Raw genomic sequence first — 27,924 nt, 5'->3', positions numbered from 1 at the left:
CGACCTCTGCCATAGACCATACACACATACCCACCATTTCCCCCCCCGCCACCCGCCAAAGCAGACAGGCCCTACACAGCCCTGCAGGGTTGGGCCAACACACAGACACATGCACTGGGAGATAGGCCTCACACACTCTCTCACACACCCTGACAAGCCAGTCATATGCAGACCCACAGCCCCACAGCCAACCAGCCGACACACATGCTCTTGGACCATCTGAGGTACTATGGAGCTCTGGGCTTCCCAGTCTGTCTCTGTCCCCCCTCCCCCACAGATATCCCTGAACTTCCTCTCTCCAAACATTACCCCCCACTTCCCTCCCTCCCTGCTATTTGTCACTTCCTGGGAGGCCTGGCTCAGCTGCCTCAGTTCCTGGTGGGATGTAGGCCTTTTTTCTTAGCACATCCCCTGTAAAGGGGGCACCCAGAATCTCAGCCAGGCCCAGGCCCCTCAAGATCTCACCAGCAGTGTGTGTGTGGCGGGGGAGACAGACTTAGTTTTATGGGAAACTCCCCTCATGCCCAGCTGAGTCAGCCTGAGGAGACAGCCTCTCCTTCCTGCTTCCAAGAAAACCCAGCAGCTTCCTCTCCAGCAGAGGGGGTTAGGGACCCCCAAACCACAGAGGTGGGGCGGGAGGTAGATGGCAGGCCAGGGGTTCCTGGGGGAGGACTTCGTGATTCTCAGCCTCTTCCTGCCCGGCTGCCTGTCCACACCCAGGGGCAGGGACTCGGGAGGTTGGGTGCTATGACTTGTGGGTTCTCGCCCTGGTTTGCCCAGGGCTGACTCACTTGCAGCCCCCAGACCAGTTTCCTGGTGAGGGCCCCACTGGTCAGTGGGGTCAAGGGAGGAGGGGGTCACCAGACTATTTATAAGAAGGAGAAGTCCTTCATGTCAAAGTTGAAAGCCCCAGAGAGACTCGTGGGTGGGGGTATGTGAACTTCCCCCTTATCCTGTCCCCACCCCAGGCCCTGGGCCCCTGGGTGTGGGGGAAACTTGGGCACAGAGTCCTCCTCCAGATGCTGGTCTGGAGCCCAAGGGCTGGGCAGTCCCCTGCTGCATCTGGGCACCCAGGCCAGGAGGGGAAGGGGGCTATCCTCCTCCTGGGGGCCTTGGCGCCAGTGGGGCGGCATGAGGGGGTGGTGCCCAGGCCACAAGGTGAGACTGGCAGGGGCCTGGAACCGGCTGTACCAGCTGGGCTGGGCCCCCGCCCTCCCTGGCTGGCCCATTCCCCACCCCCTGCTCAAACACCCTTGCAGAGTGCATGGAGCCACCCAACCCCACTCCAAATGCTGGCCTTTCTCTCCTCCCACCAGCATCCCTCCATTTCTGTCCAGATTAAAGAAGACCCTAAGTGAAAGGGCCTGAAAAGCTTGGCATACAGTTGGTCTGATTATCCACAGTATAGTGGCCAATGCTCTGGAGTCAGACAGCTCAGGTTATATCTCGTCGCCAGCACTTATAGCTGTGGGATAGCAGGCGAGTTCTTTTCCATCCCATACCTCAGTCTTCTCATCTGTTAAATGGGGGTACATAGCATGCATTTTGCTGGGTGGCTGGAAGCAGACAATTAGTTACTCTATTTAAACCACTTAGAAGAGTATCTGGCCCATGGTAAGAGCCATATAAGTGTTAGCTATTAAAATGATAATTATTATTTCTCTGTCTGCCTATTTTAAGTGTCATTGCTGTCTGTCTGCAAGGCGCTAACCCTGCCACCAGTTTGTCTCTCTGGCCATCTCTCCCTACCCTGACGCCCACCCCCATTCACCCACTTTTCTTTGCTGGGCCTTTCCTTTCATCTCGACCCCATCTGGGCCAGTATCATGGCTCTCCAATACTCCCCTGGCCTGGTCAGCCTCAACACTGGCCAGGGATGACTCACTGTGGCCTTCTGGCCCATGGGACCTGCAGGTTGGCTTCCTGAGATATACCCTCTGGCCAGACCTGCCCAGCCCCCTAACCCTGCCCACTGCGCCGCCCCCACAGGGCCCCGCCAGATGTCAGCTGCAGTTATTAGCATGGGCGGGAGACACAGGCCTTGGCAGCAAGCCTGCCAGACTCAGCGGCCACTGGAATCTCCCTTGAGCCTGGGGCGGGGGAGGGGAGCAGTTCAAGCTAGGGAAGGAGGGTGGGGGCACCCAGGGGTCACAAGTACCTCCAAAGACCAAAGACAGGGATGCCCCCAGCTTCTATGGGACCTTCCTTTCCAAAGCCACTGCTCTTTTGGACTTCCCCCTGCCCCCACATAGCTCAGTTTCTCTTTCACCTCTTTCATTTTCCTTCTCTCCTCCACCCTTGGTGAGTTCTGTACCTGCCCTACAAAGGCTGGCTAGCCCCATCCCTCAGCATCTCTCTACTCTAAAGAAACTGCCATCATTCAAGAAGATAGAGATCTCTCTGAGAGAGAGACTCAGCTTCTCACCTGTTGTTCTAGTGGCTCACGTCTTAACTGTTTTGAAGTCCCACCTTAAGTCTAACTAGAAGCCTCACCATCTAAACCTTCACCCAGTCCTTACTTGGGGAAGGGCCTCTGCGTTCACCAAGATTCTTCCCTTGGATTTTCAGGTCCTTTCAGATGAAGGAGGTACCCTGGGGAGAGATGGACCCCACAAGGTATTCTGGATAGTTGACCGAACCCCCGGACTTAAACAGGACTAGGAGCCCTTGCTCACATGAGTGTGGGAGAGGGCACCCCAGACCCTAGGGGTGCTTGTGGGGACGGGCCCCAGATCTCCAGGCAGAAAGGATGGGTACCCCGCCCAAGGGAGGGGACAGCCTCTCCAGCCCGCTCAGGCGCCAGGGACGCCTGGAGGCATTGGCCCGCCCCCTCCGCGCCCCGTCGGGCTAGGGGCGAAGTCCGATCCAGGCCCTCGGGCAGGCGGGGACCTGCCAGGCTAGGTCGGGCCGGGCCGGGCCTGGCAACACACAGCCCCAACAGTGACTAGGTGGGGCCAGGCCAGGTGGCCGTGGCTGGGGCCCGGGGGTGGAGGCTGGGGCTGGTTGGGACTAGCCGTCGGGGGCCCGGGCGCGCCCTGGGACCTGGCAGATGCCCGGGCTCCCAGCTCCAAGCTTGGGGCCCAGGGACAGCGCTGGCCCCACCCCTTCCTGTGCCCTTATATGGGCGTGGGGGGGGGAGACTCCGGGAGCCGCCCCGCCCCCCAGCCGAGTGCGGACTCCGGCGTGTTTCCACGGCGACCAGGACCAGCTCCCGGGTGTGTTCCCCTCTGTTGGGCTAATGGAATCGTTCCCAAACTGCCTGCCTCCAAGATCGCCCGTGGGCACCGCGGGCTGAACCATTGCTGGCGGGGGACGATAACTGGAGGCCTCTGAGGCTGGGCATGTTCGGCACACCCCGCTCTCCGCTGGGGTCCCGCGCCCAGGTTCCTCTTCCGAGGCGCAGAACCCGGCCCGGCCCAGGGCGGGGTGCAAGGTCCCGTAGGAACCGAGTGACGGAGGCTGGGCCGGGCTCCTTCCCCCAGGGCTGTTGCCACACTTCCTGCCGCGGAGCTCCCCGGCCTGTTTCTAAGGAAGGAGTGGGGTAGGGCGACCGCGCCCCGGCCTTCGGGCTGGGTCCAGGCACAAGGAGCTGACGCGGTGTCGGTCAAGCCCAAGGTTACTGGGGATGGACTTTGGGATGGGGACAGAGTATACAGGCACCTGGAGGTCACCCATACGATGGGGCGTCCATCATGGAAGAGCCAGTAGTCGGATTCCTTAGGATCCTCAACAACCCTTCTTCCCTCATGTCTCCATCGGGGACCTTCTGTCATTGTCATCTCAGCCCTGAAGGTGTGCCCCGACCCTTCTAATTCTCCATCAGGGCATCGCAAATGACCCCCGTGACCCTGACCTGTGACAGTGTCTCCTTGTCCCCCACATATTTTCCCTCAGTGTACCCCAGGACCCTCATTCACATTCTGCGTATCTAGATTCTCTTTCCCATTTATGGGAGACCCTCAGCCTCTCCCACGGACTCCATCTCCCCTTCCCCACACTCATCACTTTTCCTGGGTTCAGTGCCTCCCATGAAAATGCCAGTCCCTCATCTCCTCTGTACTCAGGACCCCCACTTAATTCCTGAGTCAGGCGTCTCCTTACCCCTCTCCCATTTTCCCTGCTTAACCCTTCCTTCTCTCTTTTATGGGGTCTCCCGGAGTATTCACAGCCCTCCACCCCCTCTCGGATACTACCGGCCCCTCAGACCTTCTGTGTACAACTTGGGGACCCCCCACACACACACACACTTGCTCTGTATCAGTTCTTCGTGTCCCTCATCGCGTACTCCAGGGGTATCATCGCCCTCCCTGGAGCCCCTCCACGTGTGCCTCGGACCCTCCCAGCAACCCCTTCCTCGGGTGCCCAGGGGTCCCCCTGAACCCCTCCCCCTGCAGCCTCGCCAAACCACCCAGCCCGTGGCCGCTGTTTACAAGGACACGCGCTTCCTGACAGTGACGCGAGCCGCCTCCTCCCCTTCCCCACGCTCCAGGAGGGGGGCGCGAGGCCCCGGCTCGCGCGATGGCCAATCAGAGCGCGCTTCCGCAGCTGACAATTGCCGTATAAAGGCGTGTGGCTCGGGCGGAGCGGCCTGGACCTAGAGCGCGGCGGGCCAGCGTCGGAGCCAGCAGAGAGGGGGAAGCCGGGGGAAGCGACACCGAGGAAGCGAGCGCACCGGAGAAGGGCAGAGGGGCTCGCGAAGCCGCACAGAGCTTCCGCGCACGGCAGCCGGCTGGCCTCTCCCGATCCGTGCCAGCCCCGGAACGTGCTTCCTGACACCCAGTCCAGCCACCGCCGAGGACAGCGCACCGCTCGCTCGCTGCAGCGAGGCCCCGGGCGGCCCCGCAGGGACCTCCCCAAACCGCCCGGGCCGCCCGGATGTGCACTAAAATGGAACAGCCCTTCTACCACGACGACTCATACGCAGCGGCGGGATACGGCCGGGCCCCGGGCGGCCTCTCTCTACACGACTACAAACTCCTGAAACCCAGCCTTGCGCTCAACCTGACCGACCCTTACAGAGGTCTGAAAGCACCTGGGGCGCGGGGCCCGGGCCCAGAGGGCAGCGGTGGTGGCAGCTACTTTTCCGGCCAGGGCTCGGACTCGGGCGCGTCGCTCAAGCTCGCCTCATCTGAGCTGGAGCGCCTGATCGTCCCCAACAGCAACGGCGTGATCACGACGACGCCTACGCCCCCGGGACAGTACTTTTACCCTCGCGGGGGCGGCAGCAGTGGAGGTGCGGGGGGCGCAGGGGGCGGCGTCACCGAGGAGCAGGAGGGTTTCGCCGACGGCTTTGTCAAAGCCTTGGACGACCTGCACAAGATGAACCACGTGACGCCCCCCAACGTGTCCCTGGGCGCCAGCGGGGGGGCCCCGGCGGGGCCTGGGGGTGTCTATGCTGGCCCGGAGCCTCCTCCCGTCTACACCAACCTCAGCAGCTATTCCCCAGCCTCTGCGCCCTCCGGAGGCGCCGGGGCCGCCGTTGGGACCAGCAGCTCGTACCCGACGGCCACCATCAGCTACCTCCCACACGCGCCACCCTTCGCCGGCGGCCACCCAGCGCAGCTGGGCCTGGGCCGCGGCGCCTCCACCTTCAAGGAAGAACCGCAGACCGTGCCTGAGGCGCGCAGCCGCGACGCCACGCCACCAGTGTCTCCCATCAACATGGAAGACCAGGAGCGCATCAAAGTGGAGCGCAAGCGGCTGCGGAACCGGCTGGCGGCCACCAAGTGCCGGAAGCGGAAGCTGGAGCGCATCGCGCGCCTGGAGGACAAGGTGAAGACACTCAAGGCCGAGAACGCGGGGCTCTCGAGCACTGCAGGCCTCCTCCGGGAGCAGGTGGCCCAGCTCAAACAGAAGGTCATGACCCATGTCAGCAACGGCTGCCAGCTGCTGTTAGGGGTCAAGGGACACGCCTTCTGAGCTCCCCTTCCCCGTACGGACATCCCACCCCCCAGCCTGGACGGCTGGGCGCAAGCCTACCATAGGGTGAGGGTGCAGGCGGTGGGCACCCGCCCCGGGGCATGGGAACGCCGAAAATCACACTGGACTCCTGTCCGCCCGCTCTGCGCCCAGTCCTTCCACCTCAACGTTTACAAGCCCCCCTTCCACTTTTTTTTTGTATTTTTTTTTCTGCTGGAAACGAACTCGATTCATATTGAATATAATATATTTGTGTATTTAACAGGGAGGGGAGGAGGGGGCGATCGCGGCGGAGCTGGCCCCGCCGCCCGGTACTCAAGCCCGCGGGGACACTGGGGAGGGGACCCCTGCCCCCTACCCTCCCCCTCTGCACCGTACTGTGGAAAAGAAACACGCACTTAGTCTCTAAAGAGTTTATTTTAAGATGTGTTTGTGTGTGTGTGTTTGTTGTTCTGACTTTTTATTGAATCTATTTAAGTAAAAAAAAAGGTTCTTTATTAATTTCTGTTGTCTTTTTTTCCAAGCCGGGCGGGCGGAGGGAGGAGAGTACTGGGATGCCCCCACCCCGCTGCTGTTTGTGGTTCGCTTCGGTATCTGTCACCTCGCCAGCTCTGCCCCAGCATCTCGCGACCCCGCCCAGCCAGGGTGTCCAACCCTGCTCGCGGTCCCAGATCCCGGGGGCTGGAAAGTCCAGGGCGAGGACGTGGTCCAGCCTAACACCTGGGGGCAGGATGCCTGGGGCGATACACGCAGTGCGCAGGCGCGGCCCCACCTAGTCGCGCACGCCGGGGCTTTCCCTGTTGACGCAACGGAAGCGCTGCCCTTATATGGGCGGATTCTGTCCAGTGACGCGACCGCGGTCTCCGGGCAGATTCCGGGAATCCCCTCCCCCGCTCTGCCGGGCAAGGGCCGCGGCGCCCGGAAGGAGGCCGGGATTTTCCCAGGCGGGCGGCTGTCTGGGCCCGGAAAGCCCCAGGCCTGAGTCCAGAGCGTCCGTGGTGGGTGGGCCGCGCTCCAGGGTCCGGGGAGCCGCCCCAGAGCCTCCCTCCTCTGGCTGGCGCCCGGGCCCCGCCGCGCCCACGCTGTCTGACCTGACCCGGGTGGGGGTTTGCTACTGCCCGCGCGTCCTTGCCGCCGCGGTCCCCCTCACCTCCGCCAGGAAGGGCGGCGCCCGCCTGCCAGTTTCCCCTCCCGGTGCCAGGCCAGGATGGGGCGGCTGCCAAGTCTGGTCCTGCCGGGGTGGCTGGCCAGGCCGCCGCGCGCCTCCGTCGCTCTGGCGCGGGGCTCCTTTCCCCGCAGCTGTGATTGGTATGTGGGTAACCAGTGGACCCAGCCTCGGAGCTGGAAGCACTCAGAACAGCAGAGAAACCAGCCCATAGGGGCTGGATGGACAGAACAGACACTTGACTTATTTCTAAAGTACCGAACAACCCAGCCCTGTATACACAGTCTAGACCACAGCAGGCAGATGGACAATAAACAAGGAAACATGATTCCGAGATGGTGGTAAGTGCTAGGAAAAGAAGACACAGGTGAAAGCAGGGCAGGGCAGATGAGCTGCTTTGGAGGATAGATTGGGGACATAGACCTCTAATGAGACCAGATTTGAAGAAGCCCAGCCCTGAGAAAACCTGGGTAACAGCATTCTGGGCAGAAGGAACACATGCAGTTCCTGAGGCCAGAACAAGATCAGCCTGTTAAAGAACAATAAGAAGCCAGTATGCGTGGAATAGAATAAACCAGGAGGGTGGAGTTGAGGTCAGGGAAGACCACACAGGGCCTTGGGGAGAAGTGTAGATAAAATTCCAAGGCTGAGATTAGTGACTTTGGTGGGTATTAGGCTGGGCAGCAATATTAATAATGGGTCTGGATTAAATGAGCTTGTCAGTCCTGTTCTGTGGAAGTAAATATGGGCTCAGGGTGGCAAAGTCACTTGCCTGAACACATACAGAATCAAACTGCACTCCTGGGAAAATTCCTTGCTCCTGAACCTGCCTCCTGCCTCCCAGCCTAACCCTCACCCTTCTACCCTAGGGGCTGACAGGCAGCTCTTTCAAACTTCAGAGGAGGGTGGGGGCAGAGCATGCTCACTAAGCACGTAGCTCAAGTTCCCACTTCTTTAAAAAAATTTTAATTTAGTTTGAGAGAGGAAGGGAAAGAAACACCGATGTGCTGTTCCACTTCTTATGTAGTCAGTGGTTGCTTCTAACTAGGGATCAAATCCCCAACTTTGGTGTATGGGGACAAAGCTCTAACCAACTGAGCTACCTGGCCAGGGCCTGGAGCTCCCATTCTTGGCTCTGTTCTCAGGACTGGGTCCCTAACCTCTTTCCCATAAGACTGGACTCTTCTTCCAGGCCCAGGAACCCTCCCTAGTAACCATTCACTGGGCCCTGAGCTTTATATATTTTATCTCTTCTTATTTTTTTGTTAATCCTCACTCAAGGATATTTTTCCATTGATTTTTAGGGAGAGTGGAAAAGAGGGAAAGACAGGGAGAAACATCAATGTGAGAGAAACATCATTTGGTTGCCTCTTGCATGAGCCCTGACCAGGGGAGGAACCTGCAACCAAGGTACCTGCCCTTGACCGGAACTGAACCCGGGACTCTGGTGTGCAGGCTGAGGCTCTATCCACTGAGCAAAACCAGCGAGGGTCATACTTTTATCTCTTTTTTTTTTTTAAATATATTTTATTGATTTTTTACAGAGAGGAAGGAAGAGGAACAGATAGTCAGAAACATCGATGAGAGAGAAACATCGATCAGCTGCCTCTTGCACACCTCCCACTGGGGATGTGCCCGCAACCAAGTTACATGCCCTTGACCGGAATCGAACCTGGGACCTTTCAGTCCACAGGCTGACGCTCTATCCACTGAGCCAAACCGGTTTTGGCGATACTTTTATCTCTTTTAACATGCATGGTGATCTGGCTTGGTTGTCTTTATTTCCATTTTCCTGATGAAGAAAACCAGGAAAGATCGCATCTCTTAAAATAATATTTGAACCAGCCTGGCTGATGGCAAGATGTGGGGACTGCCCTTCAAGGTCAGATTCAGGGACTTGTTCATGGCAAGGGGCAAATAGCAACCCCGCCAACTGCCCTTTGACCGAAGGTGAGAGAAAACAGTGTACATGAGGTAACACCGCCACCCTGTGGTGCAGATAAGTAACTACAGTGTCAGTTTCTCAGACCAGAGCTTAGCGAAAGAGGGTGGGGGCTATGGACTGACAAGAGATAGCAGAACAGACCACACCAACACAGACTCACAACCTGTCCCTAATACTTTATTGGTCACCTCTAGGCCTGTGCCCGGTTGGGGAGTTCCAGCAATGGGTAACCATTCACCACTCAGCTAGGAATATAAGAAGGCCTTGGCCTAGCCCTTCAGGATCAGGACTGTGGAATTTGAAGGGGCAGGCCTGGCCTTTCCTGGACCAGCACAGGCACACAGGTGGGGGCCCAGAGCCCAAGCTTGGCATCTGTCTGCCAGCCTAACTGTGTTTGGAGAAGTATTCCTTGCTATCATCCACATCAGGCTTGATTGTGTCACTACCTGGCTTCCAGTCAGCGGGACAGACTGTGGGAAGACACAAGGATGCACATGTGAGGCTACAGCCCATATTCAAGGTAGGGCAGCAGTGAGAGGCAAGGTGAGATCCCGAGTTGCAGAAGAAAAAGCCCAGAGCCAAGTGGTCCAGGCCCAAGACCACACCACATGTTGACAGAAGCCCCCAAGCCCAAGTGCAGGGCTTGTAGCTGATATTTTTATTTCTTTTTGGCCCCTCTAGCCCCATCTTTTTCCCTACTAGACTTTGGTCAAGCTGTGTCCTTCACCCAAAAAGGTAGTCTGATCCAACTAATTTTATTCAAGCCTGCCGTGGCACACATCTTCTCAAATACCTTTTCTGTAGACTTTTATTACCTCCCAGCTACCCACCCTCGTATTGGGGTAGCTTCCCAATCAGACTAGAAACTTCCTGCAGATGAGGCCCTGAGCTGAACCTTCTTTGGGGCCTTCATATCCATGTTACATAGGTGATAAAGCATGCAGTGAATGTCTACATGAGTGACAGAGAGGGGCACGTGAATGTTTGTGCACTCACCTTCCCCATGCTCATCTGTGTACTGGAAGGCCTGGACCAGCCGCAGAGCCTCATCCACAGAGCGCCCCACAGGCAAATCGTTGACAGTGATCTGGCGAAGGACACCCTTGCCATCGATGATAAAGAGGCCCCTAAAGATATGAGGGTTCACAGTGAAAAGCTGGTAGCTCCCACTGGCCGGTGAAGGGAGCACCATCTCCCTTCCAGCCACGGGGCTAATGGCAGGGAGGGCATTGCCCAAGAGTGGTCCCCTCACCCTGGGGATCCCCTAGTACCTGTAGGCGATGCCCTCATCTTCCTTCAGCACGCCATAATCATGGGACAAACTTCTGGTTACATCAGCCAGCAGAGGGATGTTCAGGGGGCCCAAGCCTCCCTCCTTCCGGGGGGTGTTAATCCTGGGAGTAGGGGAGACAGGGCTGGGGCCTCAGGATACCTGGCACAGCAGGGTACTCACCCTGTGGACCTGGGTGTGATAAGGGCTGGAGACGGGGTGCTGGAGGAGAGAGATAAGGGGCTCTGGAGCAAGGCCCTGGAAGTCCCACCCACCCCACCCTGATGTGGGTGCAGGGGCTGTTTCCCACAGCTGGGAAGACTAAGCTAATGCTCTCATTCCAACAAAGTGGCTTCACATGCGCTGGTGGTCACCAGCATCTTGGGGCAAAGTGCCCATCCTCCTCTCTAGCTGTGTTCTGGGGCCCAGCCCTCCACACCCTTGAACTGGAGTTGCCACCTTCTTGTTGGGAGGGAGGCTGCTTTGCCCTAAGTGAGATAAAGCATTTGCAACTTCACACCAAGCAACTAGATTCCAAATGCTAATTACTGTTGTCATCGTTAAGGACTTGGGCGTCATTATTTCCATTATTTTCAAGATGGGGAAGGGAGGTGCAGAGGTTGAGCAACGGCACTAGAACACACAGCTGGGACCCTGTAGAGGTATAGGTTTGGCTGCACCCCTCCCTCCCTGCTGGTCCCCACTCATACCAAGCCAGGTGGGTGAACTGCGAGTCTACAGAGACCCCCAGCACCTCGCAGCCCAGCTTGCGGAAGTCCTCGGCGTGCTCGCTGAAAGCGATGATCTCCGTGGGGCACACAAAAGTGAAGTCCAACGGGTAGAAAAAGAGGACCACGTATTTCCCTGGAGGAGGGGGAGGGAACGGATGAGCAGTGAGGGCCCAGCGCCTCCGAAGCCAGGGCCCCGCCCCCACCTGGGCCCCCTCCAGGCCGGCCTCACCTCTGTAGTCGGAAAGTTTCACCTCCTTGAAGGCGCCCTCCACCACGGCGGTGGCCTGGAAGTCCGGGGCGGGCTTGCCAATGTGCGCGTTGCCGGTGGCCATGACTGAAAGCTGAGACCCCCGCCCCCTCTTGCCTGGTCAGTGCGCCCGGGCAGACCCTTTGTCCTCCTTCCCAAGGTCACGCTGCGTGCTGGGCCCGGTGACTGAGTCAGAAGGGCGAAGGCAGGGGCACTGTCTGGAACCCTCCTGGGTACCGGCTGTACGCGGCTTTTAGACCACGGGAGACCCTCCCTCCCGGCCAACAAGAGCGGCCCAGCCGCTGCCGCCCGGCCTCTCATGAGCAAATTGACCTGAATGCGCTGGCGCGGGCTCGCCGCCCCAGGAGGAACCCCCGAGAGCAGGGGGCGGAGAGCAAGCCAAGCTCTGGCCTCGATTCCCCACCCCACCCCAAGGACAAAGGCGGCCACCAAGGCGGGGGGAAACAAAGGCGGCCAGGGCTGAGGTCTGGAGAGGGCCGGAGAGACTCCAAAGGGGCTTCCCCCAGCCCGGTGCGCTCCAGGAGTCCCTACCTGCGTGGGGAAGGATGGGACGCACACACCAGCAAACCCGCGTGGACTCGCGTTCTCAGCGCCAAGTACGCACAGGGCCGCGGAGCCTTATATGCGCGGCCCGAACCGTGACGCTCAGGGCGGGGCGTGGTGACGGGAGGAGCGGTCGGGTCCACTGCCGCCGTAGGGGAGGGGGACGAGCCGGCCGGGTCTTGGGGAATGCGCAGCTGCGGGCCGCGCCCACTGTGCCCACCCATGAGGGCAGTGAGGGCCCCGCAGATCCCGCGCGGGTCTCGGCCCCGGAGCGCGCCGGGAGCGGTTGGAGTCCTGCATGGACCAGAGCTCAACTGCGCTACTGCTGTCGCCTCTGATGTTCCTGCTGCTGGCGACCCCTGTGCAGGTCTCCCCCGACTACCATTACTTCGGCGAGCAGGGCAAAGGCGACACATGGGAGCAGTTGCGGCTGCAGCATCTGGGGAAAGGTAACTGTAGGCGGGGAAAGGTGCCGCCCCATCGTCCCACTTTGCCAGCTGGCTGCAAAGAGACCCTCCTCAGATCTCCGCCCAGCGTCGCACTTGGCGGCGTCCCTTGGGCTAGTCACTTTTCTGTGAGGCTCAGTTTTCTCATCTGTACACTGAAATAGAGACTGCCTTTAGCAGCTTACACGTGGAGCGGGGGTGTGAGCTGGACCCAAGCAGACACATCCATAAGCACATGGATAGGTGGTAGGAAGGGCAGAGACAGAGAAAGAAGGTAGTAGGTCAATTTCTGAAGCCTGAGAAGGCCTGGCTGAAGAAGATAGGTAACCAATGTAGCTGACTGACGTGACAAGAAAAACAAAAATTGCAAAGATTTAGGAGGAAGAGTGTTGCCAGGGAGTGGGAAAAGCATGTGCCAAGGCCAAAAGGCCTGGTGGAATGTAACTGGATTCTGCCGCCTGGTGCCATGAAAGTCAAATTTGTGAGATAGATGCTGGTGAAAAAAGAAAGAGGTTTATTCAAGTGTTGGCCACCTGAGATGATAGGGGACTGTTGTTGAAAAGCCCATCTCCACATCTCAGAGCAGGCCCAGGTTTTTATAAGGAGGGAGAGGGAAAGCAGAACAAAGAGCTCAAGGGGAGGGCGTTGAAAAGTTCTCTCCTGGAAGACCAGCATGGTTCATGCTGATAAGAACCTCAAAACTGGTCAAGGGCCCTAACTGGTTTGGCTCAGTGGATAGAGCTTTGGCCTGCAGACTGAAGGGTCCCAGGTTCCATGCCGGTCAAGGGAATGTACCTTGGTTGCGGGCACATCCCCAGTAGGGGGCGTGCAGGAAGCAGCTGATCGATGTTTCTCTCTCATCGATGTTTCTAACTCTCTATCCCTCTCCCTTCCTCTCTGTAAAAATAAAACACAAACAAGCAAAAAACAAACAAACACACACAAAAAAACAACAACTGGTCAAGGGATGGTCTGGTGAGCGTGATTCTGGTTTTTGCCATCCTGGTTTTACCATTAAAGGTCAGCAATTCTAGACCTGGGATGACTGTAGGTCAGAGTCTGTATCTGCTGAGGTCCCTCTGATTCTTTTTGTTGTTAATCCTCACCTGAAGATATGTTCTTCCACTGCTTTTCAGAGAGAATGGAAGGGAGGGAGGGAGAGAAAGACACACACACACACACACACACACACACACACACACACGAGTATTCAATGTGAGAGAGTTCCTAGGATTATTTTACAAACATGCGGTTTATCTACAAGTTACATATTAATCCGAGTCACCATCTACAGAAACAATGTCAAAAGAATGGTGAGGTGGGTTACAATTTATCACTGTTACAAGAAGAATGAAAGATGCTAGTGTTCTGTGATGGAGGTTTGGTGAGTTAAGGCCTATCTCATAGAGGCCAGAGAGAAGTCAGTAAAAGAGCTCTGTTAAGGGGAGTGTAAGCGCTCTCAGTAACTTGTAGTTGTTTTAAAAGTGATCATACTCATTGTCTTTATTCCAGGAGCTAGCCCAGTGCCAGGGGCTTTAAGTATTGTTGTTATGCTAATCATGTCATTTAACTTACCAACTGACAGACCTGCTGATCAGGTGTCACTGTGCCAGCTAGACAGGCTCATGATCATGTCCCTGAAGATGAATTAGCTTCTTAGGGTGGGGCACAAAGGGTGTTGTACCACAGTTCCAACTGGCACAGGTGGGAAGTGTCAGTTTGCAGTCTTTCTTTTTTTTTTTTTTTTTTTTTTTCAAATTTTTATTAAGGTATTATATGTGTACATATCTTACCATTGCCCCCCACCCCCACCCCACTCCCATACATGCCCTCACCCCCCAATGTTTTGCATCCGTTGGTTACTCTTATATACATGCATATAAGTCCTTCAGTTGATCTCTTATTTCCCCCACCTCTCCCTAACCTTACCACTGTAATTTGACAGTCTGTTTGATGCTTTACTGCCTCTGTAACTATCTTTTTGTTCATCAGTTTATAATGTTTTTCATTATCCCCAAATGAGTGGGATCATGTGGTATTTTTCTTTCATTGACTGGCTTATTTCACTTAGCATAATGTTCTCTAATTCCATCCAAGTGCCTACAAATGGTAGTAATTCCTTCTTTTTTACGGCAGCATAGTATTCCATTGTGTAGATGTACCATAGTTTTCTGATCCAGTCATCTGCTGATGGGCACCTAGGCTGTTTCCAAATCTTAGCTATTGTAGATTGTGCTGCTATGAACATAGGGGTGCATATATCCTTTCTGATTGGTGTTTCTGGTTTCTTAGGATATATTCCTAGGAGTGGGATTACTGGGTCAAATGGGAGTTCCATTTTCAGTTTTTTGAGGAAACTCCATACTGTTCTCCACAGTGGCTGCACCAGTCTGCATTCCCACCAGCAGTGCACGAGGGTTCCTTTTTCTCCGCATCCTCGCCAACACTTGTCGTTTGTTGATTTGTTGATGATAGCCATTCTGACAGGTGTGAGATGGTATCGCATTGTTGTTTTGATTTGCATCTCTCGGATAATTAGTGACTTTGAGCATGTTTTCATGTGTCTCTTGGCCTTCCTTCTGTCTTCTTTCGAAAAGCTTCTATTTAGGTCCGTTGCCCATTTTTTTATTGGATCATTTATCTTCCTTTTATTAAGTTGTATAAGCTGCCTGTAGATGTTGGAAATTAAACCTTTATCAGTGATACCATTTGCAAATATGTTCTCCCATACAGTGGGGTTTCTTGTTGTTTTGTTGATGGTTTCTTTTGCTGTGCAAAAGCTTTTTATTTTGATGTAGTCCCATTTGTTTATTTTCTGTTTGGCTTCCATTGCCCTAGGGGCAGTATCACTGAAAAAGTTCTTTTGGCATATGTCTGAGATTTTGCTGCCTGTGGATTCCTCTAGTATTTTTATGGTTTCCCGTCTTATATTTAAGTCCTGTACCCATTTTGAGTTTATTTTTGTGTATGGTGTAAGTTGGTGATCTAGTTTCATTTTTTTGCATGTATCTGTCCAATTTTCCCAACACCATTTATTAAAGAGACTGTCTTGACTCCATTGTATGCTCATGCCTCCTTTGTCAAATATTAAATGCGCATATTGGTTTGGGTCGATATCTGGATTCTCTATTCTGTTCCATTGATCTATATGTCTGTTCTTGTGCCAGTACCAGGCTGTTTTGATGACAGTGGCTTTGTAATACAGCTTGAAATCTGGTATTGAGATCCCTCCTACTTTATTCTTCTTTCTCAGGATTGCTGTGGCTATTCGGGGTCTTTTTTTATTCCAGATGAATTTTTGGAGAGTTCTTTCTAGGTCTGTGAAATACGCCGTTGGTATTTTAATGGGGAGTGCATTGAATCTATAGATTGCTTTGGGTAGTATGGACATTTTGATGATGTTGATTCTACCAATCCATGAACATGGTATGTTCTTCCATCTGTTTACATCTTCCTCTATCTCTTTTTTCAGTGTCCTGTAGTTTTCTGCATATAGGTCTTTTACCTCCTTGGTTAGGTTTATTCCTAAGTATCTTAATTTTTTTGGTGCGATGGAAAATGGGATTGCTTTTTTAGTCTCTCTTTCTGTAAGTTCATTGTTGGTGTATAGAAATGCCATAGATTTCTTGGTGTTAATTTTGTATCCTGCTACATTGCCGAATTCATTTATTAAGTCTGTTAGTTTTTTGATGGAGTCTTTCGGGTTTTTTATGTACAATATCATGTCATCTGCAAATAAGGACAGCTTTACTTCTTCTTTTCCAATTTGGATGCCTTTTATTTCTTCTTCTTGTCTAATTGCAGTGGCTAATACTTCCAGTACTATGTCAAACAGGAGTGGTGAGAGTGGGCATCCCTGTCTTGTTCCTGTTCTTAGGGGAAATGGTTTTAGTTTTTGCCCATTGAGTATGATGTTAGCTGTGGGTTTATCATATATAGCTTTTATGATGTTGAGGTATGATCCTTCTATTCCCACCTTGTTGAGAGTTTTTATCAAGAAAGGGTGTTGGATTTTGTCAAATGCTTTTTCTGCATCAATTGATATGACTATGTGATTTTTATCTCTCAATTTGTTTATGTGATGTATCACATTTATTGAATTGCGGATATTGAACCATCCTTGCATTCCTGGGATAAACCCTACTTGGTCATGGTGTATGATCTTTCTGATGTACTGCTGGATCCTATTTGCTAGAATTTTGTTGAGGATTTTGGCATCTACATTCATGAGGGATATTGGCCTGTAATTCTCTTTCATTGTGTTGTCTTTATCTGGTTTTGGTATTAGGGTGATGCTGGCTTCATAGAAGGAGCTTGGAAGTGTTCCTTCCTCTTGAATTTTTTGGAATAGTCTGAGGAGGATAGGTTTTAGTTCTTCCTTGAATGTTTGGTAGAACTCTCCTGTGAAGCCGTCTGGCCCCGGGCTTTTGTTTGCCGGAAGCTCTTTGATGACTGCTTCAATTTCTTCCATAGTTACTGGCATGTTGAGCTGTTTAGATTCTTCCTGATTGAGTTTTGGAAGGTTATATTTTTCTAGGAATATGTCCATTTCCTCCAGGTTGTCCAGTTTGTTGGAATAGAGTTGTTCGTAGTATTTTTTAACAATCCTTTGTATTTCGGCGGGATCTGTTGTTATTTCACCTCTTTCATTTCTGATCTTGTTTATTTGGGTCCTCTCCCTTTGCTTCTTGGTGAGCCTGGCTAGAGGTTCATCAATCTTGTTTATCCTTTCAAAGAACCAGCTCTTGGTTTTGTTAATCTTTTGTATTGTTTCTTTGGTCTCTATGTCGTTTATCTGTGCTCTGATCTTTATTATTTCCTTCCTTCTGCTTACACTGGGCTTTTCTTGTTGCTCTTTTTCTAACTCTTTGAGTTGTTGGGTTAGGTAATTTATTACCCCTGTTTCTTGTTTTTTGCAGTAGGCTTGTAGAGCTATGAACTTCCCTCTCAAGACTGCTTTCGCTGTGTCCCATAGATTTTGGATTGTAGTGTTTTCATTGTCATTTGTTGTCATGATGTTTTTTATTTCTTCTTTGATCTCTCTGGTAACCCAGTCATGGTTTAATAGCATGCTGTTTAGTCTCCATGTGTTTGATTTCTTTGGGTTGTTTTTATTGTAGTTGATTTCCAGTTTTATGCCACTGTGGTCTGAGAAGATGCTTGATATGATTTCTATCTTCTTGAATTTGAAGAGACTTTGCCTATGTCCCAACATATGGTCTATCTTTGAAAATGACCCATGTGCGCTTGAGAAGAATGTATATTCTGTGGCTTTGGGGTGAAATGTTCTGAAGATGTCAATTAATTCCATCTGGTCTAGTGAGTCATTTAGGATTGATGTTTCTTTGCTGATGTTTTGTTTAGAGGATTTGTCCAATGGTGATAGTGGGGTATTAAAGTCTCCTACTATGATTGTATTGCTGTCAATGTCTCCCTTGATATCTTCCAGGAGTTTTTTTATGTATTTGGGTGCTCCTGTATTGGGTGCATATATGTTTACCAGAGTTATTTCTTCTTGTTGGATTGCTCCCTTTAGTATTATGAAATGGCCTTCCTTATCTCTTGTTATGTCCTTCAGTTTGAGATCTAATTTGTCAGAAATAAGTATTGCTACCCCAGCTTTTTTTTCAGTTCCATTTGCCTGGAAAACCTTTTTCCATCCCTTCACCCTCAGTCTGTGTGCGTCTTTTTTTCTGAGGTGGGTTTCTTGTAGACAGCAGATATATGGGTCGTGTTTTTTTATCCAATCTGTTACCCTATGTCTTTTGATTGGGGCATTTAATCCATTTACATTTAAAGTTATTATTGATAGGTACTTATTTGTCGCCATTCCTATTCTTTACCCCTGTGTTACTTCTTCGCTTCCTGTTTCTTTCTTTCTTTCTTTCTTTCTTTCTTTCTTTCTTTTTTTTTTTTTTTTTTTTTTTTACAGTAGACCCTTTAGCATTTCTTGCATTGCTGGTTTGGTGGTAATAAATTCCCTTAGTCCTTTTTTGTCTGTGAAGCTCCTGATTTCACCTTCAATTTTGATTGACAGCCTTGCTGGGTACAGTATTCTTGGATTCAGCCCCTTCCTTTGCATGACTTTGTATATTTCATTCCATTCCCTTCTGGCCTGATGAGTTTCTGTTGAGAAATCAGTTGCTAGTCTGATGGGGGTTCCTTTGTATGTAACTTTCTGTCTCTCTCTTGCTGCTTTTAAGATTCTTACTTTGTCGTTGGTGTTTGCCAATTTAATTATAATGTGCCTTGGCGTCGGTCTTTTGGGGTTCATTTTGCTTGGGACTCTGTGAGCTTCTTGGATTTGTGTGGGTTTTTTCTTCCCTATATCTGGGAAATTTTCTGTCATTATTTCTTCAAAGAGGTTTTCTATTCCTTGCTCAGCTTCCTTTCCTTCTGGAACCCCTATTATGCGGATGTTGTTTTGTTTCGTGTTGTCCCAAAGTTCCCTTAGACTCTCCTCCTGCCTTTTAATTTTTTTTTCTAGAAGTTGCTTTTCTTGGGTATTTTTTTCCATCTTGTCTTCTAGCTCACTGATGCGGTCCTCTGCTTCTTCTAGTCTACTCTTGATGCTTTCTATTGAGTTCTTTACAGCAGCGATGTCATTTTTCATTTCTTCTTGGTTCTTCTTCATTTCCTCTTGGTTCTTGCTCATATTGTCGAATTTGTCTTCCATTCTTTTCAGCCACCTTATGACCATTTCTCTGAATTCTTTTTCTGGAAGGTTGCTTGCCTCCATTTCGTTTACTTCCTTTTCTGGTGATGCCTGCTTTTCTTTCATATGCGGGCTGCTTCTTTGTCTCCCCATGGTCTCTCTTCTCTGGGTGTCTGGTTATGTAGTTCTCTCTCTCCTGGGTTGATTTAAAGGCACAAAATACAGCACTACCAGGTACAACTCACAAGGCACTGAACAGGAATGTATTCACGATATTAATAACCTCCAATAAAGGTGACCACCAGAGAAAGGCAAATTAGGTGATAGAAGAGAAAGAAGAAGAGGAAAAAAGAAAGAAAGAAAAAAAAAAAGAAAAAAGGAGTGTGAAAATGAAATTGGGAAAAGGGAAAGTAAAGAGAAAAAAAAAAAAGTAAGAGAGACAAGAAATTGACTAAGAGAGAAAGGGGAACAGACTATATATATTGGGGATAAAACTCCAATAGAACAATCACTAATCCCAGCAAATGCCAGCAACAAGTGCCTGGGGATTAGTACAAACTACAACACCAACTAATATGGAGTGAGGCAAGGGAAAGCTGAAGCACAAAACAAACAAAAAAATAAATAAAAGAAGAATAAGCAAAACAATCTCACAAAAAAAGCATAAAAATTGGATATAATCTACATTCAAGCAAACAACAACAAAAGGACAGAGATAAGGACAAGTTTATGGATAACTCAGACAGCGAAGGGAAAGGTGTATGTGGACTTGGAGCAGGGGATTGGAGATTAGATATGTAAGTAGGGTGAAATTTTAACAAGGGGTAAACAGAAAGAATAGGGAAAATCTAAAGCAGTAAAAGGGTAAGACAAACAGGACACTGAAAAGGGGGAGGTTAGGAAGAGAGTGATGGCCTAAAGGTAGAGTTGAGATAGAGTAAAACGATGCTAAAGGAAAGATAAAAAATAGAATGTATAACCCTAATCCCAAAATAAAATGAAGAGAAAATAAAATGACACTTTAAAAAAAAAAAAAAAAAAGATAAAATAGCAGTAGTAATAATACGGATTGAAAATAAAAATGTAATCATTAAAAAGGTAAAATCAAGTGATGAAAAACGAAAAAAAAGTTTCTTGATTAAAAGATGCAAAAAATGAAAATTTAAAAAAAATAAAAAAAATAAAAAAAATAAAAGGTAAAAATAAAATGTGGAGTAGTGAAGGTCATTCACTTCCTCTGTTTTTCTGTTTGGCACGCCTGTTTCTCAGTCCAGACAGTATTGCAGTTCCCTGCGATCCACTGCTCTTCGGTGTTGTAAGCCAGTCCTGATTTTAAGCAGGCGGTGTGTCTTAATTTCTCGTATTCCTTTATTTTTGATTACACAAGAGTCAATTTGTGATTCAGCCCCTGGGTGGCAGTGTTTCTGGATTGACTTCCGGGTCTATCTATGGCCTCTCTAGGCAGTGTTAGAGCCTTCTTTCCCTGTGGCACTCGCCACGGGCCTGTGGGAGTGGGCTGCCTCAGAGCTGGCTCTCTGATGGTCACTCCCCGCTCTGATCCCCAGGTTCCAGAAAAACAACCTTCCCCTGCAGTCTCCCAGGGTGTCCCCAACTGGGTGATCCTATGTATTGGGCTTAGTAATCAGATGCAAGGATTTGAAGAGGAAAAAGCCCAAGTGTGCGAATTCCGGGACTGCGAGTAAGCCCGGGCACCCAGGGAGCGCACGGGCTGCGCGTAAGTCTGGACTGCCTGAAATTCTTAGGGTGTCCCTGCACTTCAGATCAAAATGGGTTGCTTTTTAGAGTGCCCTTCTCTTAGCAGCTCTGAGGACCCCTTTCCACAGTCACAGATCACGCCAGCCCCTACAGCCACGGATTTTTCTAGGCACAGACTTCCCTGGTCCTCCAGCTCCCGCAAAACGCGCGTTCCTCTCTCCCGCCGGGACCAGAGACCTCACCTTATCCCAGGCGAAATCTGACCTTTCCGTGGTGGAGTGTAGAGCTTCTCTGAACCCGTGTGCTTGCGCCAGTTGGGGAGCGTTGTTCTGGGGCTCGCAGCTGTTCCTGAGGTGCCGCAGTTGTGGATTCTCAGGCTTCAGATAAACTCCACTTTCCGGATCAAGATGGCGCAGACTCCGCGTCCAAGCCCGCAGCTCCGGGAGGGGACCCAGCCGCAGTTCGTGCTGCCAGGTCAGGGGAACCCCGTTCAGCAGTCCCCCACCTCCTTCTGGAATTCAGCTGTCTCCCAGCCAGCCAACAAACACTCCTTGCGCGACCCTCAGCTGTTCTTTCTTTCTGCTCCGGGACAAGGCTCGGAACACGTCTGTCTATTCCGCCGCCATTATTCCCTCCAGTTTGCAGTCTTTCTGGGTCGCTCACCAGATGTGTGAGCTCGGAAGGGTGGCTTGCTCTTTCTAGGTCTCAGTTTCCCCACCTGGGGCTAATGGGATCATCTATGGCAAAGGCACCTGGCACAGAAGCACCACACTGCAAACATGAACTATTGCTCAGCCGGTGTGGCTCAGTGGTTGAGCATCGACCCATGAACCAAGAGGTTATCGGTTTGATTCTGTCATGGTACATACAGATTGTGGGCTCCATCCCCAGTATGGGGCGTGCAGGAGGCAGGTGATGAATGTTTCTCATCGATGTTTCTATCCCTCTCCCTCCCTCTGTCTCTAAAATCATTTTTAAAACATTTTTTAAAAAACGAACTGTTGCTGTCAGTGTTTTTAGCCTCCTCCTTCCCTAGAGGAGGGTCTAGGGGTACATAGGTTCCCCCCCTCCTACACATACACCTGACTCTTCATCCCTAGACTTAGAGGACTCGATCCTTGGCCCGTGGGGAAAGTGGCGCTGTCTTTGCAACCTGGGCAAGCAGGAGCGCAGTCGCGAGGTGCTGGGCACAGCGCCGGATCCAGTGTTCATGGACCGCGAGAACCTGGTGCAGGTGCTGCCCTGCCGGCAACGAGATTGTTCATCCTGCAAGCCAATCGACTGCGACTGGAGGCCCTGAGTCCGGGTTAGAGGCGGGCTCAAAGGGGGCGGGCTGGGGTGGGCTGGGAAGTCCCCAGGGTGGGCGGGAAGAAAGGAAGAACGGGGGGAGGGGGGGGCCGAGGGGGAACGCAGAGGAGGTGGGCATCGGGAAGGGAGAACTGGGGCCCTAAGTCTAGGGCTTGAGGGTGGTGGGGGGAGGAGAAAGCTGAGTCCGGAGATGTGAGCAGAAAGGACGATATCGGGCAGAAAGGAAGAAAGATAGTGCAGGAAAACAGAGATGGAGGAGCCGTGATCCTGAGGAAGGGACATGAACCTGGTGAGAGCTGGGGACCCACAGGCAGAGGAATGAGCCCCGCTGAGACCAGAAAATAAGATGGGGCGAGGAGAAGGGCAGGGTGGGAGACAACATGACTCCTGATATACAAGAGTCTATTGAGGTCTTGGGATCTCAGACCTCGGTTCGGAGGAAGGGGAGGCTTAGTCCGAATGAGAAAGAGGGTAGTAAGGGGCGGGGCGGAGATCCTGATGAGGTACCGAGAGAGAGGTAGATGAGAGAGGTAGTCCGAAGGCCTGAGCCCAATGGGCTGGAGACACCTACTCCAGGGCGCCTAGACTTTGTGGAGTGACAGGGATCGCGGTTGCAAATGGCCTGAGTCCAGGTGGGGGACGGGAATTTCATCTTATAGGCCTGACTGGGCCGTTCCCTTCCAGTTCCGCTCAGTTTCCCGTTTAATTCCCGCTTCTCCCACCAGCCCCGGCGGGCGAGGCTCGGGAGACCTCTGAGCGGAGCTTCGAAAGCTACCCCTCCCACCCGGTTTCTCAAATTCAGAGCGCTGTGGTGGGCCTTGGAAACTACAATTCCCAGCACAGCCTACGGCAGTGGCGTCGGCGTCGGCTGCGCAAACGTCACGGCGGCGGGGGGGGTCGGGGGCGTGTCCTGCGCGCTGATTGGTCAGGTCCAACCACTGAGGAACCTGCGGAAAACGCGCGCCGAGACCTGCGCCTGCAGACCTGGTTCCTGCGGCTGGTAGTGGCAGCCGAGGCGGCATGGATCTCAGAGAGCTGGAGAGAGACAATACGGGCCGCTGTCGCCTGAACTCACCTGTGCCCGCAGTGTGCCGCAAGGAGCCGTGCGTCCTGGGCGTCGATGAAGCAGGCCGGGGCCCGGTGCTGGGTGTGTCCCCAGGGCTGGGGTGGAGGAGGGACGTGATAAGGGGGATGCAAATTGCACTTGTAATGGGAGCCGGGATTGCACCGGTTTCGTTGTGTGTGGTGTGATAGCCATGGCATTGGTGATGGGACCGGAAAAAGTGGTGATAATGGAACAAGGATGGCGGCTTTCATGGGCTCACAGGTTGGACCCCATTTTTCCAGGCCCCATGGTTTACGCCATTTGTTATTGTCCCATGTCGCGCCTAGCAGATCTGGAGGCCTTGAAAGTGGCAGGTGAGCCCTTGGTGTATGTCTGGGGAAAGAGGGTTCCTGGACATGTGCAGGGGCGGGTGTAAACTGGAGGGAGAGAGCAGGAATTGGGAGAACCAGCTGCTCCCCTTCTCTCCCAACCCTTTTCCCAGACTCAAAGACCCTGTCGGAGAGCGAGCGGGACAGGCTCTTTGCGAAAATGGAGGAGGATGGGGACTTTGTGGGCTGGGCCCTGGACGTGCTGTCTCCAAACCTCATCTCTACCAGCATGCTTGGGCGGTGAGGGGTCCCCAGGAGGAGCCTGGGTAGGGGGGCAGCCAACCTGGGCTGGAAGGGATTGGTGGCTGGAATGGGTTTGACTGGGCTCTGTTCCCCACTGCAGGGTCAAGTATAATCTGAACTCTCTGTCCCATGATACAGCCGCTGGGCTGGTGCAGTATGCATTGGACCAGGGCGTCAACGTTGCTCAGGTGAGCTAACTGGTGGGTTGCTCCATTTGGTCACCTCAGGTTAAAATGGGAGTGTGAGTGCACTGGGGAATTCAACATCAGACATATGTAATACCTCAGGAATATTTATTGCTGCTGTTGACTTCCTACTGCTTTTCCTACCCTAAATATGTGACCCACTAAGGACCCTGGTGGGGCCCCAGCCCCACCCCCATCTATATCCTAAAAGCTCAGTGTCCAGAACAAATCCCACATCTGTCCACCTGTCCTAGCCCAGGGCACTCTCCAGTCCTGGATGCCTGCCCCATTCTCTTCCCTGGTTCCCCCACTTCCAGCCCCCTCTCCTACAATCTGCTCTCGAACAGCAGCAGCTGACAGTCTTTTTTTTTTTTTTTAATGTAAATCTCAACATTTAATTTTCTGAGCACAGTGGAAATTAAATTAGGAACATTCACAGCCAAGGGGAGGCAAATGAGATTAAATTACCAGAGAGAAATATAAGTTGGCATGGTATCGAGTGCTCTGAGGCAAAGAACCAGCTGTTTTGAGAGAATGACATGGGCAAATACACTTGAGGGAGGGAATGGAACAAGAGAGGCCTTGCTGAGGAGGTGGCGGAGGTCCAGAAATAGAATGTGGAGCTGACGATGCCATACTGGAGCAGACAGACAAGGGCCCTGCCCTTGGGTTCATGCCCAAGTCAGGGAGATGGATGTTCAGCTGGTAAACAAATAATAATGGTGATTTCTGAGAACAAAAACTGCTACTATGGAGATCACTTTCCCTCTTACCTCACTGCTCCAGCCATGGGGCCTCCCCACCTCAGGGTCTTTGCACTGGCTGTTTCCTCTGCCTAGAACAATTTCCCAGATCTCCACCCACAAGGCTCATTCATTCCTTCATCTCTTTCAGGCCTTTATTCAAATGTCATCACCTCAGGGTGACCTTCCCAGAATTGCACACCTCCATTTAAAATGATAGCCTCTTCACCCAGCTGGTGTGGCTCAGTGGTTGAGTGTCAGCCCATGAACCAAGAGGTCACCAGTTCAATTCCCAGTCAGGTTGTGGGCTTGATACTCAGTAGGGAGCATGCAGGAGGCAGCTGATCGATGTTTCCCTCTCATCGATGTTTCTACCTCTCTATCAGTCTCCCTTCCTCTATAAAATCAATAAAAAATTGTAAAAAAAAAAATTACAGCCTCTTCCAATTCTCCCCTATCCTTTATTATTTACCCTGTTTCTTTTTTTTATTTTTTTATTTATTTTTTTAAAATATATTTTATTGATTTTTTACAGAGAGGAAGGAAGAGTGATAGATAGTCAGAAACATCGATGAGAGAGAAACATCGATCAGCTGCCTCCTGCACACCTCCCACTGGGGATGTGCCCACAACCAAGCTACATGCCCTTGACCGGAATCGAACCTGGGACCCCTCAGTCCGCAGGCTGACGCTCTATCCACTGAGCCAAACCGGTTTTGGCCTGTTTCTTTTTTTTAAAGATTGTATCAATTTATTATTTTAAAAAAAATATTTTTATTGACTTCAGAGAAGAAGGGAGAGGGAGAGAGAAATAGAAACATCAATGATGAGAATCATTGATTGGCTGCCTCCTGCACACCCCCTACTGGTGATCAAGCCCACAACCTTGGCATGTGCCCTTGACTGGAATCGAACCTGGGACCTTTCAGTCCACAGGCCGACGCTCTATCCACTGAGCCAAACCAGCTAGGGTTTATCCTGTTTCTTGTCTGTGGCCCTCACCAGGGTGTCCCCTTCATGAGAATATGGATTTTTGTCTGGTGTGTTCATTGCCTTGTTCCCACTATTAAGTGCAGCCTGTGGCATGCAGTAGGTGCTCAGTAAATGTAGACTGAGTACAGCTTGATCAGAAAAAGACTCTTCTGGTTCAACAATAAAGATTTAAAAATAAACAAAGTTTAATTTGTAGAACTGCAAAAAAAAAACAAACAACTCTTTGGGAGGTGATGCTTGAGCTTAGACCCCTTAGAAAAATGCAGCCTGGGACGAGCCAAGAGAAAAATATTCCAGGCAGTGGGAACAGCAAGTGCAAAGGCAATGAGGCTGGATCATTTGCACAGTTGTTTGTCTCAATGTTTGTTGACTGAATACATTTCTACCACCACTGTAGGTATTTGTGGACACTGTGGGAATGCCAGAGACATACCAAGAGCGACTGCAGCAGCGCTTTCCCGGCATTGAGGTGACAGTCAAGGCCAAGGCAGATGCTCTCTATCCCGTGGTCAGCGCTGCCAGCATCTGTGCCAAGGTTAGCCCCTTGCTGTCCATGACTGGCTTCCAGCATCCCTTTAGGCATGGGGCAGGTGTGGATGCCCTGAGGGAGGGAGATCTCAAGTGCCTGTCTTGCCCACAGGTGGCCCGAGACCAGGCCGTGAAGAACTGGCAGTTTGTGGAAAAACTACAGGACCTGGACACTGATTATGGCTCAGGCTACCCCAATGGTGAGCAGATGGTGGTAGGGGCTGCTTTGGGAGCTGTCCTGAGATAGTGATACTGGTGATAACTCTGACAAGGCAGTCCTGAGAGTGGTTCTGCTTACCCTGCTCTACAGTGGAAGAGGCTGAGGCCCAGACTGGGGGCCACTTGCTCACAGCCAGCAGCCATCATGTGGCAAAGCTGGTTTCCAGCTGGCAGGCTCCTTCCTCCCTGCTTCCTTCCTCTCTCTGCTCTCTGGACCCCCAGTGAGAGACTGAGACCCATGGTGGGTGTCTGTCTGTTTGTTAAGGGGAAGGGGGCGGGGAGAGGGGCACTGGCTTATGTCCCATGGCCCCAGCTTAAATCCATGGTTTTCTCCCCAGTATGAGACTCAGTTTCCTTGTTTGACAAGGAAGTGATTGTGCTCCCCCAACACACACACATAGAAGGGCAGAGCTGAAGATTCAGTGTTTGGGTTCAAGGAACCCCTTGACCCTTCTGAGGCCCAGGAAGAGACTGGCAGGCAGGTAGGGTGACACAGTCTGTGATTGGAACTTAGGTGAGGCCAAAGTGAAGAAACCAGGTGCAGGCCAAAAGCAGTTTGGCCAGCATTCAGTGCTTACTGAGTACCTGATACATGCTGTGTAGGGTCAATTGGGGATATAGCTGTGAGCAAGACAAACAAGGATTTCCCTGACCCCACGGAGCTCATGGTTACGTGGCGGGGAGACAGGCATTAACCTGATGATCCACAAATGCTGGTTTAATGACTATTGTCCTATGGGGTAAAGGAGATGTCTCAGAGGCAGTCTTCTTAAATTGTACCTGGAGCAACTGTTGGCCGGGTAGAGAGTACAAGAAGAACTGCCTGTGCAAAGGTCCTTGAGGCAGGAAGATGTCTAAGGTAGTGCAAGGTGCCTTAGATACTCAAGAGGAGGCCTGAGATGAGATGATGGGGCCTCAGATGGCAGTCTAAGGAGCTGGGACTATGTGACAGGGCTCAAGGGCTGTCAACATTGCCCACTCCACCCCTTCCCTAGATCCCAAGACGAAAGCATGGTTGAGGAAGAACGTGGAGCCCGTGTTTGGCTTTCCCCAGTTTGTCCGGTTCAGTTGGCGCACGGCCCAGAGCATCCTGGAGAAGGAGGCGGAAGGTGTTACGTGGTGGGTGTCCCAGAGGTGCTGTGAGGAGGGAGGGAGGCTAGGGCTCATCCCTCCAGCCTGGGAGGGTGCACCCCCCAACCCCCAACAGCAGGTGGTCAGTGTCACCACCTCTCCGCCTACAGGGAGGACTTGCCAACAGGGGATCAGGAAGGACAAGGGAGGATTACATCCTATTTCAACGAAAAGCCAGGAAACTGCCCCCATCTCCCGCACCGGTACTTCCAGGAACGTGGCCTAGAGTCAGCCACCACTCTCTAAGAGCCAGCCTGTACCCCTTTTACCTTCAGTTTGTGATTAAAGTTGCTTAAGGAAAGCCAAGCATGGGGATTGTACTTTGGGGTAGAGGTGGCTGGACCCAGCTGCTGACTTTTGTAACCTAAACAAGGTAGTGGGCACTGGTTGATTTATTTTATTTTATTTTTTAAAAATTTATAAGAGTTTATTTGAGCTAAAATGAGGACATATGCCTGGGAACAAGATCTCAAATGCTCCCT

General features: G+C 51.9%; 4 protein-coding genes across 6 annotated transcripts in view; 3 read left to right on the top strand and 1 right to left on the bottom strand.

Moving 5' to 3' along the window:
* Positions 1-4,594: 4,594 nt before the first annotated feature.
* Positions 4,595-6,501, top strand: JUNB (JunB proto-oncogene, AP-1 transcription factor subunit). Its single transcript, XM_080672236.1, has one exon. It carries the CDS (start codon positions 4,876-4,878, stop codon positions 5,917-5,919), a length of 1,044 nt encoding a protein of 347 aa, XP_080528362.1. The 5' UTR covers positions 4,595-4,875; the 3' UTR covers positions 5,920-6,501.
* Positions 6,502-9,188: 2,687 nt separating this feature from the next.
* On the bottom strand, positions 9,189-12,171 carry PRDX2 (peroxiredoxin 2). Its single transcript, XM_080675199.1, has 6 exons — positions 11,830-12,171; positions 11,260-11,371; positions 11,010-11,163; positions 10,301-10,423; positions 10,026-10,156; positions 9,189-9,499 (listed from the first exon to the last, which is right to left on the bottom strand). The coding sequence occupies exons 2-6, from the start codon at positions 11,360-11,362 to the stop codon at positions 9,414-9,416; spliced, it is 597 nt and encodes a 198-aa protein (XP_080531325.1). The 5' UTR covers positions 11,363-11,371; positions 11,830-12,171; the 3' UTR covers positions 9,189-9,413.
* THSD8 (thrombospondin type 1 domain containing 8) lies at positions 12,140-23,614 on the top strand (the record flags this gene model as incomplete). Of its 2 annotated transcripts, XR_013960942.1 has the most annotated exons (4): positions 12,140-12,290; positions 21,759-21,964; positions 23,314-23,385; positions 23,514-23,576. XR_013960942.1 is itself a non-coding variant. In XM_080675200.1 (3 exons), 2 exons carry the CDS (start codon positions 12,140-12,142, stop codon positions 21,956-21,958), a joined length of 351 nt encoding a protein of 116 aa, XP_080531326.1. In that variant the 3' UTR covers positions 21,959-21,964; positions 23,514-23,614. The 2 variants fall into 2 exon arrangements, 1 of the variants encoding a protein (XP_080531326.1); XM_080675200.1 differs by lacking the exon at positions 23,314-23,385 and having other exon boundaries at positions 23,514-23,614.
* Positions 22,692-27,924, top strand: part of RNASEH2A (ribonuclease H2 subunit A) — an 18,837-nt gene continuing 13,604 nt past the window's right edge. The window contains exons 1-8 of one of the 2 annotated variants that reach the window (XM_080675188.1): positions 22,692-23,113; positions 23,314-23,385; positions 23,514-23,640; positions 23,744-23,831; positions 25,962-26,099; positions 26,205-26,292; positions 27,307-27,430; positions 27,553-27,746. In XM_080675188.1, the coding sequence (XP_080531314.1) occupies positions 22,987-23,113; positions 23,314-23,385; positions 23,514-23,640; positions 23,744-23,831; positions 25,962-26,099; positions 26,205-26,292; positions 27,307-27,430; positions 27,553-27,688 (900 nt within the window). In that variant the 5' untranslated portion in view covers positions 22,692-22,986 and the 3' untranslated portion in view covers positions 27,689-27,746. Of the gene's footprint in view, positions 23,114-23,313; positions 23,386-23,513; positions 23,641-23,743; positions 23,832-25,961; positions 26,100-26,204; positions 26,293-27,306; positions 27,431-27,552; positions 27,747-27,924 lie in introns of those variants that run through there. The other variant, XM_080675189.1, reaches the window with a different exon arrangement.

The sequence above is a fragment of the Plecotus auritus genome (genome assembly GCF_963455305.1).
Source record: "Plecotus auritus genome assembly, chromosome: 6".
NCBI classification, from domain to species: Eukaryota; Metazoa; Chordata; class Mammalia; order Chiroptera; family Vespertilionidae; genus Plecotus; species Plecotus auritus.
The sequence above is the reverse complement of the archived record's forward strand: the minus strand, read 5'-3'. Positions and strand labels throughout refer to the sequence as shown.

Bases quoted from the DNA above. Each gene is read 5' to 3' on its own strand.
- JUNB (XM_080672236.1), top strand. From the start codon at position 4,876: ATGTGCACTAAAATGGAACAGCCCTTCTACCACGACGACTCATACGCA.
- PRDX2 (XM_080675199.1), bottom strand. From the start codon at position 11,362: ATGGCCACCGGCAACGCGCACATTGGCAAGCCCGCCCCGGACTTCCAG. The intron at 10,424-11,009 runs GTATGAGTGGGG...CCCTACTCCCAG, and splicing joins CAGTTCACCCACCTGGCTTG to GATTAACACCCCCCGGAAGG. The intron at 10,157-10,300 runs GTACTAGGGGAT...TCATATCTTTAG, and splicing joins GATGAGGGCATCGCCTACAG to GGGCCTCTTTATCATCGATG.